Source organism: Fukomys damarensis, unplaced genomic scaffold (genome assembly GCF_012274545.1).
Source record: "Fukomys damarensis isolate Sample0158 unplaced genomic scaffold, DMR_v1.0_HiC HiC_scaffold_23, whole genome shotgun sequence".
In the NCBI taxonomy this organism is placed as follows: Eukaryota; Metazoa; Chordata; class Mammalia; order Rodentia; family Bathyergidae; genus Fukomys; species Fukomys damarensis.
The window spans coordinates 38,637,597-38,650,422 of NW_022900935.1; the positions used below are offsets into that span (position 1 = coordinate 38,637,597).

Consider the following 12,826-nt stretch of genomic DNA (forward strand, 5'->3'; position numbering starts at 1 on the left):
AAAAAAAAAAAAAAAAAAAAAAAAAGTATAGTATAATCTCATTTTGATTAAATGAAATTAGGATCTGTGTACCAGCATATAAAATACAAAAACATCTGAGATAACATCTGTGAGGTGGTGTTACAGATGTTGACATCTGGGTGTTGTTGGAAATTCTCATAGCACATGTGGCATGGTTTTTGTATTTTAAGAAATTATCTTTTTTTGCCTTTTTCTAGTTACAAAATAAATATTACAGGCCATGGTGGCACACACTGTAATACTGACTACTCAGGAGGTTGACATAGGAGGACCCCTTGGGCTATTCAGCAGACTTTGTTTCCAAATAAAATGAAAAAGGCTGGGAATTGGGTATGGTGGCATATGCCTGCAATAATCCCAATGTCCTGGGAGGCTGAGGCAGGAGGATTGCAATTTTAAACCCAGTCTAAGCAGCCTAGGAAGACCCTGTCTCAAAATTCAAAAAATAATATTAGCGGGCCTGGGATTTAGCTCAGTGGTTCTGCTGCCTGCCTCGCAAGCACAAGGACCAAGTTCAGTCCCCAAAACTCTGGTGGCAGGCCACCAGTAGCTTCAGGACGGTGACTGATCACTGAAAGACCAATGTATGATTAAGAGGAGGTTGGAACCTTCATTCCCGACCCCCAGCCTCTGGGGAAGAGAGGGACTGAAGGTTAAGTCGATCACCCATGGCCAACGATGGAATCGATCAGGCCCATGTAATGAAGCCTCCATAAAAAGCAAGAGCACTGGGTCTGGAGAGCTTCCTGACTGCTGAATGCATGGGGTGCTGGGTGGCTCCCCTGCACCCTCCCTCCCACAGGCCCGGCTCTACACATCTCCTCCATCTGGCTGTCCTCTTCATCCTTGATCATGTTCTTTATTAATAAATTGGTAAATGTAGGGAAAGTATTTCCCTGAGCTTTGTGAGCAGCTCTAGCAGACTAAGCTTCAGAGATGGTGGTAGGAACCCACCCTTGCAAGGAGCGTCAGAAGTGGGGGTGTCGTGGGCCCTTGGCTTCTGCCACCTCCAGCCAGACAGTGTCACAGGAGCCCAGCTGGGTCCACTAGAGAAGTGCTCACTTGGTGTGGGGTGAAACGCCCCCATACATCTGGTGTCCAAAATGTGTCAAGTGGGGTGTGAGTAAAGTAAAAATGCTGTTTTCTTCCTAACTCTTACCTTTGTAGCAAGTCTGCAGAGAAATTACTGGCCAACTCATTATTGACTAGCTGGTTGGTGTCTAGTAACGCTATGGTTGGGGCTCAGAACATACCCAAAATGTGGCCGTAGCTTAGTGGCACTGTGCCTGCCTGGCAAGTGCAAGGTCTTGAGTTCAATCTGTGGTACAAAAATCAAGACATGGGCCAGGGATTTAGCTCAGTGGTTCTACCACCAGCCTTGTAAGCACAAGATCCTGAGTTTGATCCCTGGTACCAAAAAACCCAAACAAAACAAATGTGGTCCTTGGACTTCAAACTAAGAGCACCAGGGAGCAAGCAGCAAATGCAGACAAGAATTTTTTCTAAAGCCGCCCCCTCTACGCAAGGTCAGATCCTACACACCACTGTCACACACTGTGAACCCTTTCCTTGGAGGAGACAGAACAGGGAATCAGAAGGAGGCAGATGGCCGGAAGACTGCAGTTACGCTTCTTGCTGGGTGACTGCTGCCCAGCTCACTTATCTCTAAAATTCATTACTCTTCCTGGGAAACCACCTAACCCTGCTACCCCCACATAAAAGGTCTACAAGCTCGGCAGAGCTCGCTCTCTGGTGTGGCCATGGCCGGTGCACAGATGCACTTTTCCCAGCTCATCTATCCACGGCCAGTGTGTTCCTCAGCCTCGGGCTCCAACCTCCAGAAGGGAAAGAGAAGGGTCTCTGGCCCTCACACTAAGCTCTGTGAATATTTCTAAATGTCTGCAAAAGTCAAATCCACGGAGACAGAAAGATTAGCTGTTGCCTAGTGGAATGGGCCATGGCTGCTAATGAGAATAGGGAATTTTTTTTTTCCTGAAGTGGTGAAAATGTCCTACAACTGTGGTGAATTCTGCACATTTTTTCTAATACAGGCCATTGAATTATTCATTTTAAATGGATGAACTGTTTAGTATGCGCATTATATTTCAATTCAACTGCTACAAAGGGCATTTAGAAAGAGCTGCAGCACCAAAACACCAGACGCTTTGCTTTTTTAAAATATAACTTAGTTGAGTTTGACACAGTAAAAAATGTACCAGTGGAATAGTAATAGTACCACTGATTTAGTAAGACCAGAGATTGTGCTTTCTCCCTTGCTATGACCAAGTTCTTTTTATTTCTGCTATATATGTTGCTCTTTGGTTTGTGGGAACTAGTAGCTTTTTTAAAAAATAAAAATTTTGTATATATCCCATAGCTGCTGCTGTGGTCATGAGCTAAGTGGTACCTGGCCCTCAGGGCAAGTGGGAGCTGAAACAGCCCAAATTCCACCAGGAAAGTGACCGGAGTATCCACATAAAAAAGAACCTTCAAGGGTTGGGGATCTGGCTCAGTGGTGCCGCCGCCTGCCTCGCAAATGCAAAGTCCCACGAGTTCGATAGGTACAAAAAAAAAAGAACCTTCAGGGGGCTGTAGCCAGGGATGTGGCTATGGCCTTTAGGTCTTTTGCTCCCAAAGGGACCCTTTCTCCAACTTGAAAAGAGTCACACAGGCTGTGACCAGCAGGAAAGCATTACTGCTTCTCACAACACATCTAACAGAAAGGCAGTTTTTATTCAAACCACTCATAAGAAAAGATGTCAAAGTGGGGAGTCTAACATCTCGTAACCACCCAATTTAGCAAGGAAGGGGTTGATCATGTGCAAAGAACTCCTGAAGCAGGAAGGAGGAGCAGACTTCAGAAAGACTTCCAAGAGAAGGGGTTTCTAGTTGACCCTTGAATAAAATCTGAGCAGCCTTGGTTGATTAAGCACCCAGCTGAATTTGCTCTTATACAAAGCAAATGCTCTCAGGAAGCTCACAGGAGTAGATGGTTCATTGGGAAAGAACACTTGCCTGTGGACTTTACATGAATATGCGTATCAGGCGAAGACAAGTGCGTTACAAATATAAACGTAACACAGTGGAAGGAGCAAAGGAGTCTGGGTCAACAGACAAGGCTGAGTGAGCCCCCGGGCAGGAGCCTCCAGAGTGGCAGGACAGTTAGGCTGAATACAGTGACTCAAATGCTTTATATAAAAAATATATCAAGGGATATAATGCTTTTTGACTCTGAAGCAATTCACATCAATCATATACTGATGGTGGTGCAACTGGTAAAATCTAGATAGTAGAATCATTCATTCCAGAGTCCTAATTGTTGTTAAAGAAATTACACGAGGAAAAAAAAATGAAGGGAGAAACTATGGGTTAAAAAAGATTTGTACAAGATATGTCAAACAAATGCAATGTGAAGACCTTATTTGGAACCTGACACAAACTTAAAATAGATATGACTTTTATAAGAAAATTGAGAAAATCTGCACACTGATATCAATTTAATTTGATATCAAGGAACAATTCTTAGATGTAATAATGGTGTGGTTAATCTTAAAAAAATCTTATCCTCTGAAGATGAACTTGATTTATTTATGGGTAAAATAATATGATGTATAGAATTTCTTTCAAAATAATACGGGAAAGGAGAAGTGGATGAGAACATAAATAAAACAAGGTTGAGGATGAACCGAACAGACACTGAAGCTGTGTAAAAGAACGAGGGTTCAATATACTCTTCCATCCATTATTTACTTGTTTGATTAGTCTTTTTTTTTTCTTTTTCTTTTTTCTGGTACCAGGGATCTAACTCAGGACCTTGCGCTTGCGAGGCAGGTGCAGTGCCACTGAGCTAAATCCCCGGCTGCTACATGTTTGTTTGAAATTCTGCCTAATAAAGTTTGTTGTTGTTGTTTTTTTTAATTTCATGCTGTACTGCAAATCCTAATGTTTACATTAAATTCTACAGCAAAAATAAGATGAAAGATTTCAAAGAAAATCAGTCAGGGATGTTACTGTCCTTTCACCATGGGCCTTTAAAATCTGTGTGATATTTTTAAAAGGCAATACATATACAGATGGTTTGCCACCTGCCTCGCAAGAGGAAACTCTAAAAAAAAAAAAAAAAAAGGGTAGCCTGAGTTAAATATCCATATGGTTAATTCCACTTCTCAAAATTAATCCTAAGGAAGCAGTTAAGAATGGACAAGAAAGGACTGATGTTCACCACTACGCAGTGCATTATAGAAAGAAATGTTGGAAAACCAAAGACAGATTAATTAAATAGATCACAGCACAATAAAACTTAATTCCCCTACTTAAGAAGATATTGCAATCCCAATGATAAATGTAACTGTATTGTTTGCTTTAAATGTACCAATAAACTTAATGGGGGGGAAGATATTGTAGAAAAGTAGCAATATACAAGTTGTCAGAGGAGGGCAAATTAAAACAGTGTATTTAGTAAAACTAGGTTCTTCTTTACTTTTTCTTTTTTGTGTGTGTGGTACCCGCAATCAAACTCAGAACCCTGCACTTGTCAGGCAGGTGGTGGAACCACTGAACTCAATCCCCAGACCTACTTTTTCTTTTTAAACAAGGTCTTGCTATGTAGTTCAATCTTCTCTACAGTCTTATAGTTTAAGGATGATCTATAAACATGGCTTGCTTCTGTCATTTCAAACTGTATACAAAAAGTCATCATGAGGGCTAGGGATGTAGCTCAGTGACACAGCACCTGCCTAGCATACAAGAGGTCCTGAGTTCGATCCTTGGTACAAAAAAGTTAAAAATTCAGTCATCATGAACTGATTAAGTAAAAAGTCAGTTTCATGCAGCAGCATTATTAGCCTTACTAAACACACACACATAAGAGTGATAGTCTGTTAAGAGTCCCATACTTGAAACTAGAAACTACAACCAAGAACATTTCATAAAGAAGCTGTTCAAGTGGGAAATAATCATTTAAGGTCTCAAAAGAGAAGCAAGGCTTCCTTAATGAGTTCTGAGCACATGCCTGTTACAAGAATATACTGTCTGTAGTTTTGACTATATAAATTCGTAAAGGCAAAGAGATTAAAGGCAAACACATATTTTATCCAGGTAAAGATTCCACAGATCTCTAAAAGCACAGACACCAGATCTTGTTTAGAGATTAAGGTGAGAAAAGGGTTTGTTAAACAGCCCCATTCCTAGGGGATATTATCTCATACCCACTCCACAGGACAGAAGGTCAAACAGCATCTCGGGTTGGAATCACTGCATCTCCCCGAACTCACCACTCACTCAATACTTACTAAGGACAACATCTTCGGAGCTCACCTCATAGTCTTTCCTTGGAAGGATCTCATCCTCCTCTTCCTGTGTTTCCCCAAGGATAGTCTAGAAAAGCAGATCCACAGAAAGGACACCTTTTTAGTGGTTAAGATCAAGATAGCCAGACATGCTGGCACATGCCTGTAATAATCCCAGCACTCTGAGAACAGAGATCACAAGTTCAAGCCCAGTCTGGGCAACTTAGCCACTTATGGAGAGCTTGTCTCAAAATAAAAATTTTTAAAAGGCCTGGGGATGTAATAGAGTGTGAAGGAGATGGTTCAATTCCCTGTATCACACACACAGTGGAAAAAAGTACAAAATTGCTAGCTTCCAAACCACCTGCTCCTTTATCAAAGAGAAAGAACAAGTCATCAAAAAAACCCTTTTGAGAGCCGGGAGGATTGCTGTGAGTTCGAGACCAGCCTAGGCTACATAGTGAGTTCCAGGTCAGTCTCAACTACATAGTGAGACCCTGTTTCAAAAACACCACCCCCCCAAAAAAATACCCTTTTGAGGGCTGGGGATTTAGCTCAGTGGTTCCAGCACCTGCCTGGCAAGGGCAAGGTCCAGAGTTCAATTCCCGGTACCAAAAACACAAAAACCCTTTTGAGCTTGGGTGGTGGGGCGTGTGGGTGGGGCACTAATCCTACTGAGCTTTTCATTTCTGATACCTTCTCTAAATAACCACGCTCATCTCTAGACACCTCAGATATCCAATGCCAGTTTAAGGGGCAGAAATTTCAGGATCTATCTGACAATGTGCCAATCTGAAATAAGACAAAACCTGTCGACTCAGGGGACACAGCAACTCAAGTTTTCCCAGGTTGCTTTGCAAGGGGAAGCCGGATTGTCAGTGACCCAGAAAGGGTGAGTGAGGGATGGAGTGAGAAGGGGCTGTAGAAACTAAGCCAGCCGCATCATGAGCACAAGTCCTGTGAAGGGGCTCATTCTGAAAATGCGTTTCATTCAAAACTTCTTTCAAATGGAAATAAAATTAAAATACGGAAGGGATTAACTGGAACTGGCCTGGATTCGCCCTCAGAGTCCAGGGAGGGGCTATGAGAAAAGACCTCAGACTGAGGTTACATGAAGCAGGGCGGATGCTCTAGTGCTAGGCTGCCGTCCCCAGGCCCCACCCGCTGCCACCTGCGGGCTCAATCCCGCTCGGCCCCACCCCCGGCAACGCCTCTCTCCGTCCCTTAGCAACCGCCCCCTCCCCAACCCTGCCGGGCCCGCTCTTTACCAGCTCTTCAGGGGTGCGAGTCTCACGCTCACCACAGCAGCAACACCACCGGCAGCAGCAGCACAGAGACCCCCTGCACCCCGCCATCTTCCTCCTCTACTGCCACTCCAGACCCCTCTGTCTACCCCCTCCCAACCAGGATCCACTCCTCACGTGACTGGCCCCGGGAGAGTCACGTGTCCTTCTCGAGTTTAGGGACGAAGACAGGGAGTGGCTGCAGACGGGTGGAGCGAGGGCTCGCGTCACATGACGGTAAAGGGAAGGCTTCCACCAAAACCTCTGGGGGCGGCCATGTTGAAGGCGGAACTTCCGGTCTCCAGCCTGGGTGGCTCCGCCCTCGGATCCCACCTGCCTTGGCAACAGATTTGTGCGTCCGGTTCCGCGTGCCCCGCCCCCTCCGCCTGCACCCCCTTAGCGGCCACGCAGCTGCAGCGAGCGGGCTTTCTCGCACCGCACTATCACGGTGAGTGTGGATGACGTCGGGGGTGGTCGGGGGCGGGGGAGGCCCCGGACGGGGAGCCCTCTGTAGGGGCGGCGACCTGCCCGCGGGAGGGTTGCACCAGAGGCGGGCCCTATCTTCTAAGTGGGGGGGATCCTCCAGACCCACTCCTCGGCGGGATTAGTGTAACCCCAGTGATTACCACTCCGGCAACCCCCAGCCCTAGATGGATGGACTCCGGAGATGAAGGGGCTCTGAAGGGTCTTGAGCCAGGGGTGGTAATCCAGCATCCTGCCCCCACCGGCCTGGACCGCATATCTGCTCTCGCTGGTGACCTAGTGACCCGATTCCTTCCCACAGGGTACCCAGACGCCCGGGCTGGCTGCAGGCCCATCCCTTTTCTTTTTCTTAAACGATACTGGCTTTGAATTCAGGGGCACTCCACCACTGAACGACATCCCCGGCCTTTTTTAAGACAGAGTCTCACTGTATTAGTAAATTGCTCAGGCTTGGCTAGAACTCGCAACGCTCCAGCCTCAGCCTCCCGGAGGGCTGAAATAGAGGCCCTTGCTTTTAAACTTGTATCCCCTGAGCAGCTGGAGAAGAATAGTAGGCTGCTGGCACTGCTGGCCCGGTGCCCATGGGCCCTACTGCACCCTGATGTCCACGTAGACCATTTGGGGCGCTGTCTGAGTAAGTGCTCTTCAAATGGCAGGGGCTGATTGGAGCACCTGGCCTGTTGATGCTGAGTGTAAGTGTTTTGATTTTGCCAGGCACAGGGGATGCTACAGGCAGGATACCTGGTTTTGTTCTTGGAAGTAGTGGAGACAGTCTTATTAACCCACAATTGTCACATGGATAAACTGGCTAGGGTCCTTGCTTTAGTGATAATGGAAAATAAAACAGAGGAATTTTCAGGCAAAAGGCTTTCATTTGAAAGTTAAAGAAGCTGGAAAGGAAACTTATTTTGAGCCACAGAGATCAAGGCTATTGCTTAATAAAGAAATGTGAAAGAAAATAGAGAAAGGACTTCAGTTTAAGCAACAGAAAGTGGCCCAGGTCTGCTGTAGAGATCAAACTAACTTAAGAGTGGGGGGCTGGAGATTTACCTCAGTGGCGCCTGGCCTGCTTGCAAGCACAAGGTCCTGAGTTCAATCCCCAGTACCAAAAACAACAAAAAAAAAAAAACAAAAAAAAAAAAAAAAAAAAAAAAAAAAAAAAAATGAAACATTTTTATTTATGGGGCGGGGGGGGGGTCTCATGATCTCGCTCCACTTGGCTCTGAAAATCCTGGCTTGAGGGGCAGTTCTGTGCCCATGACAGGATGATTCTTGCTGGTTGGGGGCAGCCTCCAGTCCTGGAATGGAGTGATTGTTCCTGCTTGGGTGGAGGGTGACTTCATGATGGGGTGGTCCATGAGGTTCCCCATTTCCTGGAATCCAAGATGACTGCAGGTTTAGGACAGTGTCTGGGGACTGCTAGGCATTGTTCCAGTTCTGGACAGGACATTATGAAAGCTACTAATTGGATGTCCTCACAAATCCTGAAAATTACTTTTAGTCTTACCTTGGTGTCCTCAATCTTGAAGACAGGCTAGATAAATTTATGATAAATGAACCTGTATTGCAAACATTCCTGAAGTAAGTAGCATCTCTGCTCTGAGCAGAGATTTGACCCAAAGTTTTTGGGTAGTAAAGGAAACGAAAACATAAAATAAAAAATGAAGGCAGAGATGTCAAGCTGCATCCTGCTTTTAGTTACCCATTGGGCATCTGCAGGTCCAGCCTGTGGATCCCAGTTACCCAGTTACAACCCTGGGCGCCACGGGAGCCCAGCTTAAAATGGATAAACAGTGGGTGTTGTTGGAAAGAGGGCATGACATGGCGCGTGCCTGGCACACACTGGGAAAACAGTGACTCTTTAAAGAGCAGACAGTTTGCAAGTGGTACAGCCTCCTCCTCTGGTTTTGTTCCAGCAGGCAGTTAATTAATGAGGCACTCCCTTGAAGGCAGGAGGAAGGCCAGCTGGCTGCTCTGCCATTACCCCCTTTCTCACCCCTCGCTGAGAATCTGGAGTGTTTTAGTTCGCTTCTAGTCCCAGGACAGAAATACCCGACACTCACAATTTAAAGGAGGAGAGTTTAACTTGTGGTGGTTTCAGCAGGTGCAGTCTGTAGCTGGCCAGTTCAAAGGCAGAAACAAGGAGGAAAAGCGTGGTGGCACAAGGTGCCCACCTCATGGTGGTCGAGAAACAGAGCTGGGGAACGGTGCCAGAGCATTTTTGCCGTACTGGGAATGGCATCCAGGGCCTTGTGTGTGCTGGGCAAACACTATACCACTGAGCTGTACTCCCGGTCAGAATCAAAGCCGGGGAGGAAGCACTGGCACGAGGCTCCTTAGTCTGCAGTCAGTGCCTTGACTTCAGGGGTGCACCCAGGTGTACCCTGTGCACTTGTTTCAGAGGAGAAAAGGGCAGTGGGTCCTATGATTCTGCAGGGCCCAAACTGCCAAAGTGTACCCACTTAGGGGCGATGTTTCCTGTGGGAATGGGCCCGACCCGTCCTTCCTCTGTTGATCCATGCACTGATATTCACTACTGTGTTTGCCATGCTGAGCAAGGGTAGTTTTTTTTTTTTTTTTTAAGTGTTTATCTTATTTTCCTCACCAAATTGCCATGCAGCACTGTGCCCTTCTTCCTGCATGGTGGCTCTGCAGTGGCTGTGACCACGTGGACTTCAGTGGTGTGCGGAAGAACCATCTGTGGTGCAGGCTCAGATGGGCCAGCTTTTGTTCCGAGTTGGACATAAATCTGTGCCCTTACCGGATTCGATCTGCTACTTTTGGCACAAAGCCAGCCTCACCACAGTGGTTTTCATGGAGCAACATGAACTCTGGCTGCCTGCCTAAGCGCTACCCGCCTCGGCCCTGCGCGCACACGCTGTGCGCGCACACTGTAACAGGAGATGTCCCAGGCAGGGCCAGCCAGAGAGAGCCCTTCCTTCTTTGGAGAGGGACCCAGTGACCCCAAATGTCTGTTCTCTGCAGCTCCAGCCACACCTCCCCTCCTTCCAGGGCCTTCTTCGCCCTCACCCTCCCTCTCTAGAGCCGGGAGCCTTTGCCTCCGCCCCCTCCGCAGGCCTCAACCCGGCTCTTCCTTTGTCGCAGCTCCGCCCCTCTGGGCACACCCGCTAAGGAAGGTTCCTCTGTTCCCTCCCCACTCTCCCTGGGTCTCAGCCTGCCCAGATGGACCATGGAAAAGCCAGGGTCCTCGCGGCTGGGCCCCGCTGCCCCTCCCTAGGAATGTGGGCCTCGAAGGCAAGCATCTCGAGGTACTCTGTGCCAACCCCCATCAGGTAGCTGTCACCGAGGACCCCTGGGCTGAGGAGCATGATTCCAAGCCGGGTGGGGGCCGCCAGCAGCCGAGGGCCCTGCTGTGGAGCGGAAGCCGCCGGCAGGGACAGCGTCAGCCTCCCTGCTGCCTAGAAATGCCGAGTCCCTGGCTTGAACCTGCTGCCCGCTCGGGCTCCGCTGCCCGCCCTCTGATGCCCCTGCCCCGCCCCGTGCAGCAGGACCTGGGCCATGGTGAACGAGGCTCGAGGGAGCGGCGGCGGCAGCAGTGACAGCGAAGGCTCCAAGGACAGTTCGCGATGTTCCACCCCTGGCCTGGACCCCGAGCGCCACGAGAGACTCCGGGAGAAGATGAGGCGGAGGATGGAGTCTGGGGACAAATGGTTCTCCCTGGAATTCTTTCCTCCTCGGACTGCGGAGGGAGCTGCCAACCTCATCTCCATGTGAGCTGGTGAAAGGATGAGGGGTTGGGGGAGGGGGTGAAGTATCGGCTCTGCGCCCCTGCTGCCCTTTGACCCGGCCGGAAAAGGCGCCAGCGGGGAACCAGGAGGAGCTGAGAGGTCGTTTGATTCGCATCTTCTCAGCTGTCCCGAAAGTCCCTCAAAGCCCCTCCTCACCGTCAGATACGGGTTTTATTTTCAGTGCCTTCTGTTTTCAGTTTATATTTTTATTAGTACGTGTTTGCAGTAGTTAATGATCACTTTCCTTGTGTGGAGTTGGTACACGTGGACGACACACCTTAGTTCTTTTTTCACCCCCCCACCCCTGTAGCTCCTCTTCCCCTCCCTCCATCTCTTGCTCCTTCCCCTGCCCGTTTGCAAAAGATCTATCTCCCTGCTTCCTGTTACCTATCCTTTATTTTGCTCTTTATTTGTATTTGCGGTTTCTCATAGAAACCATGTGATATTTAAGCTTGTGTGTCTGGTTTATTTGACTTAGTATTATGGTCTCAAGGTGCATCCATTTTCCTACAAGTGAGTCAAGTTTATACTTATTTATGGCAGAGTGGTGCTCCACTGTGTATAAACATCACATTTTCTTCATCCATTCATCTGTCGATGGACATACAGGCTGATTCTAGTACTTACCTATAATTATGCTGCTTTAAACATGGGTGTGCATGTATCCCTGTATTGTAATGTCTTTAACTCTTTCAGGAAGATAAATAGAAGGGGAATAGCTCAGTCAAATGGAATTTTTAGTTTTCATTTTACGTCACAAACTCACTATGTATTGTAGGCTGGCCTCAAATTCATGACAATCCTCTTGCCTCAGTCCCCTGAATGCTGGGATTACAGGCAAGCACCACCACACCAGCTAGTCTTACTTTTTTGAGGAATCTATACTGGTTTCCATAAGGGTTGTACACTCCCTCCAGTAAGGTAGAAGGGTTCCTAGCTAGCATTTGTTATTGCTTGTTTTCTGGATGATAGCTTGCCTTCTTTTCTTTTCTTTTTTCTTTTTTTTTTTTCATCAGATAACTTCAGACACACTTAAATAGGATAAAAATGTTGATTCTTGCAGAATCATTGTGTTCTTTGGCAGAATTGGGGCCAGATCATGTGTGGTTTAGAAAATCACAAAGAGCAGCTCAGCGAATGTTTTCAGCAAAATGAATTACATTAGCACTTTATGAATTTCAGTTCCTTTTAAAAAATTATGCCTTGGGCCAAGGATTTAGCTCAGTGGTTCCACCGCCTGCCTTGCAAGCACAAGGACCCGAATTCAATCCCCAGTACCAAAAAAAAAAAAAAAAAAAAAATGCCTTTTACCATTTGTTCTTCTCATGTGTTGCTCCCACAGTTCTGAAATTTAAAGGTGTGAGGAGGGTTAATGCAGCAGTAGATGCACTCCTGTGATCTCAGCTGCACAACACTGTTGTAACTTGTAACAAGTGCTGGTGGAAATTACAGACTTGCTTGCTTTTTCTTTTTTTTTTAATCCCCAGCAGTACTAGGGCTTGAACTCAATTGCCTGTTTGTTTTGGACTCAGTGCCTTTGTACTGCACTACACTTCCAGCCCCACCTCTTTTTATTTTTTATTTAGAGACAGGGTCCTTCTAAGTCAGTAAGTTGCTTGGGCTGGGCGCAAACTTAACAATCCTCAGCCAAGTGCTGGGTCACAGCCAGCACCCCTGGTTTCGGTTTAGCCTCTTCATCTGCTTCAGGAACCTTGGTCTCTGGGTTGCTGCACTGGGACCAGGGAGGGGACACAAAAGAGACTTATGTCTGTGGACCCTCATTTTCCTGTCCCTGGAGCAAGGTTCTGCGTCCTCTGAGGAGCCCCCTTCCCTGACTCTCAGCCATGGAAATGGCTCAGCTCTCTCAAGATTAGCTGTGTGGGGCCAGGGATGTAGCTCAGTGGTTCCGCCACCTGTATCAAAAGCGCAAGGTTCTAAGTTGGATCCCCAGTACAAAAAAAAAAAAAAAAAAAAAAATAAAAGAAATCAAAACGAAGAGGGG

At 47.1% G+C, this 12,826-nt stretch overlaps 2 protein-coding genes across 8 annotated transcripts in view; one reads left to right on the top strand and one right to left on the bottom strand.

Annotated features, from left to right (window-relative positions):
• The window catches only part of Clcn6 (chloride voltage-gated channel 6), a 29,606-nt gene extending 22,782 nt beyond the window's left edge, over positions 1-6,824 (bottom strand). For all 3 annotated transcript variants that reach the window (XM_010628145.2, XM_010628144.2, XM_010628147.3), the window contains exons 1-2: positions 6,578-6,824; positions 5,338-5,397 (exon numbers count right to left, since the gene is read on the bottom strand). In XM_010628145.2, the coding sequence (XP_010626447.1) occupies positions 5,338-5,397; positions 6,578-6,664 (147 nt within the window). In that variant the 5' untranslated portion in view covers positions 6,665-6,824. The remainder of the gene's footprint in view (positions 1-5,337; positions 5,398-6,577) is intronic.
• Positions 6,825-6,911: 87 nt separating this feature from the next.
• Positions 6,912-12,826, top strand: part of Mthfr (methylenetetrahydrofolate reductase) — a 17,822-nt gene continuing 11,907 nt past the window's right edge. The window contains exons 1-2 of one of the 5 annotated variants that reach the window (XM_010628152.3): positions 6,912-7,040; positions 10,582-10,806. In XM_010628152.3, coding sequence (XP_010626454.1) covers positions 10,595-10,806 — 212 coding nt within the window. In that variant the 5' untranslated portion in view covers positions 6,912-7,040; positions 10,582-10,594. Of the gene's footprint in view, positions 7,041-9,964; positions 10,369-10,581; positions 10,807-12,826 lie in introns of those variants that run through there. The other 4 variants (XM_010628153.3, XM_010628151.3, XM_010628150.3 and 1 more) reach the window with 4 other exon arrangements.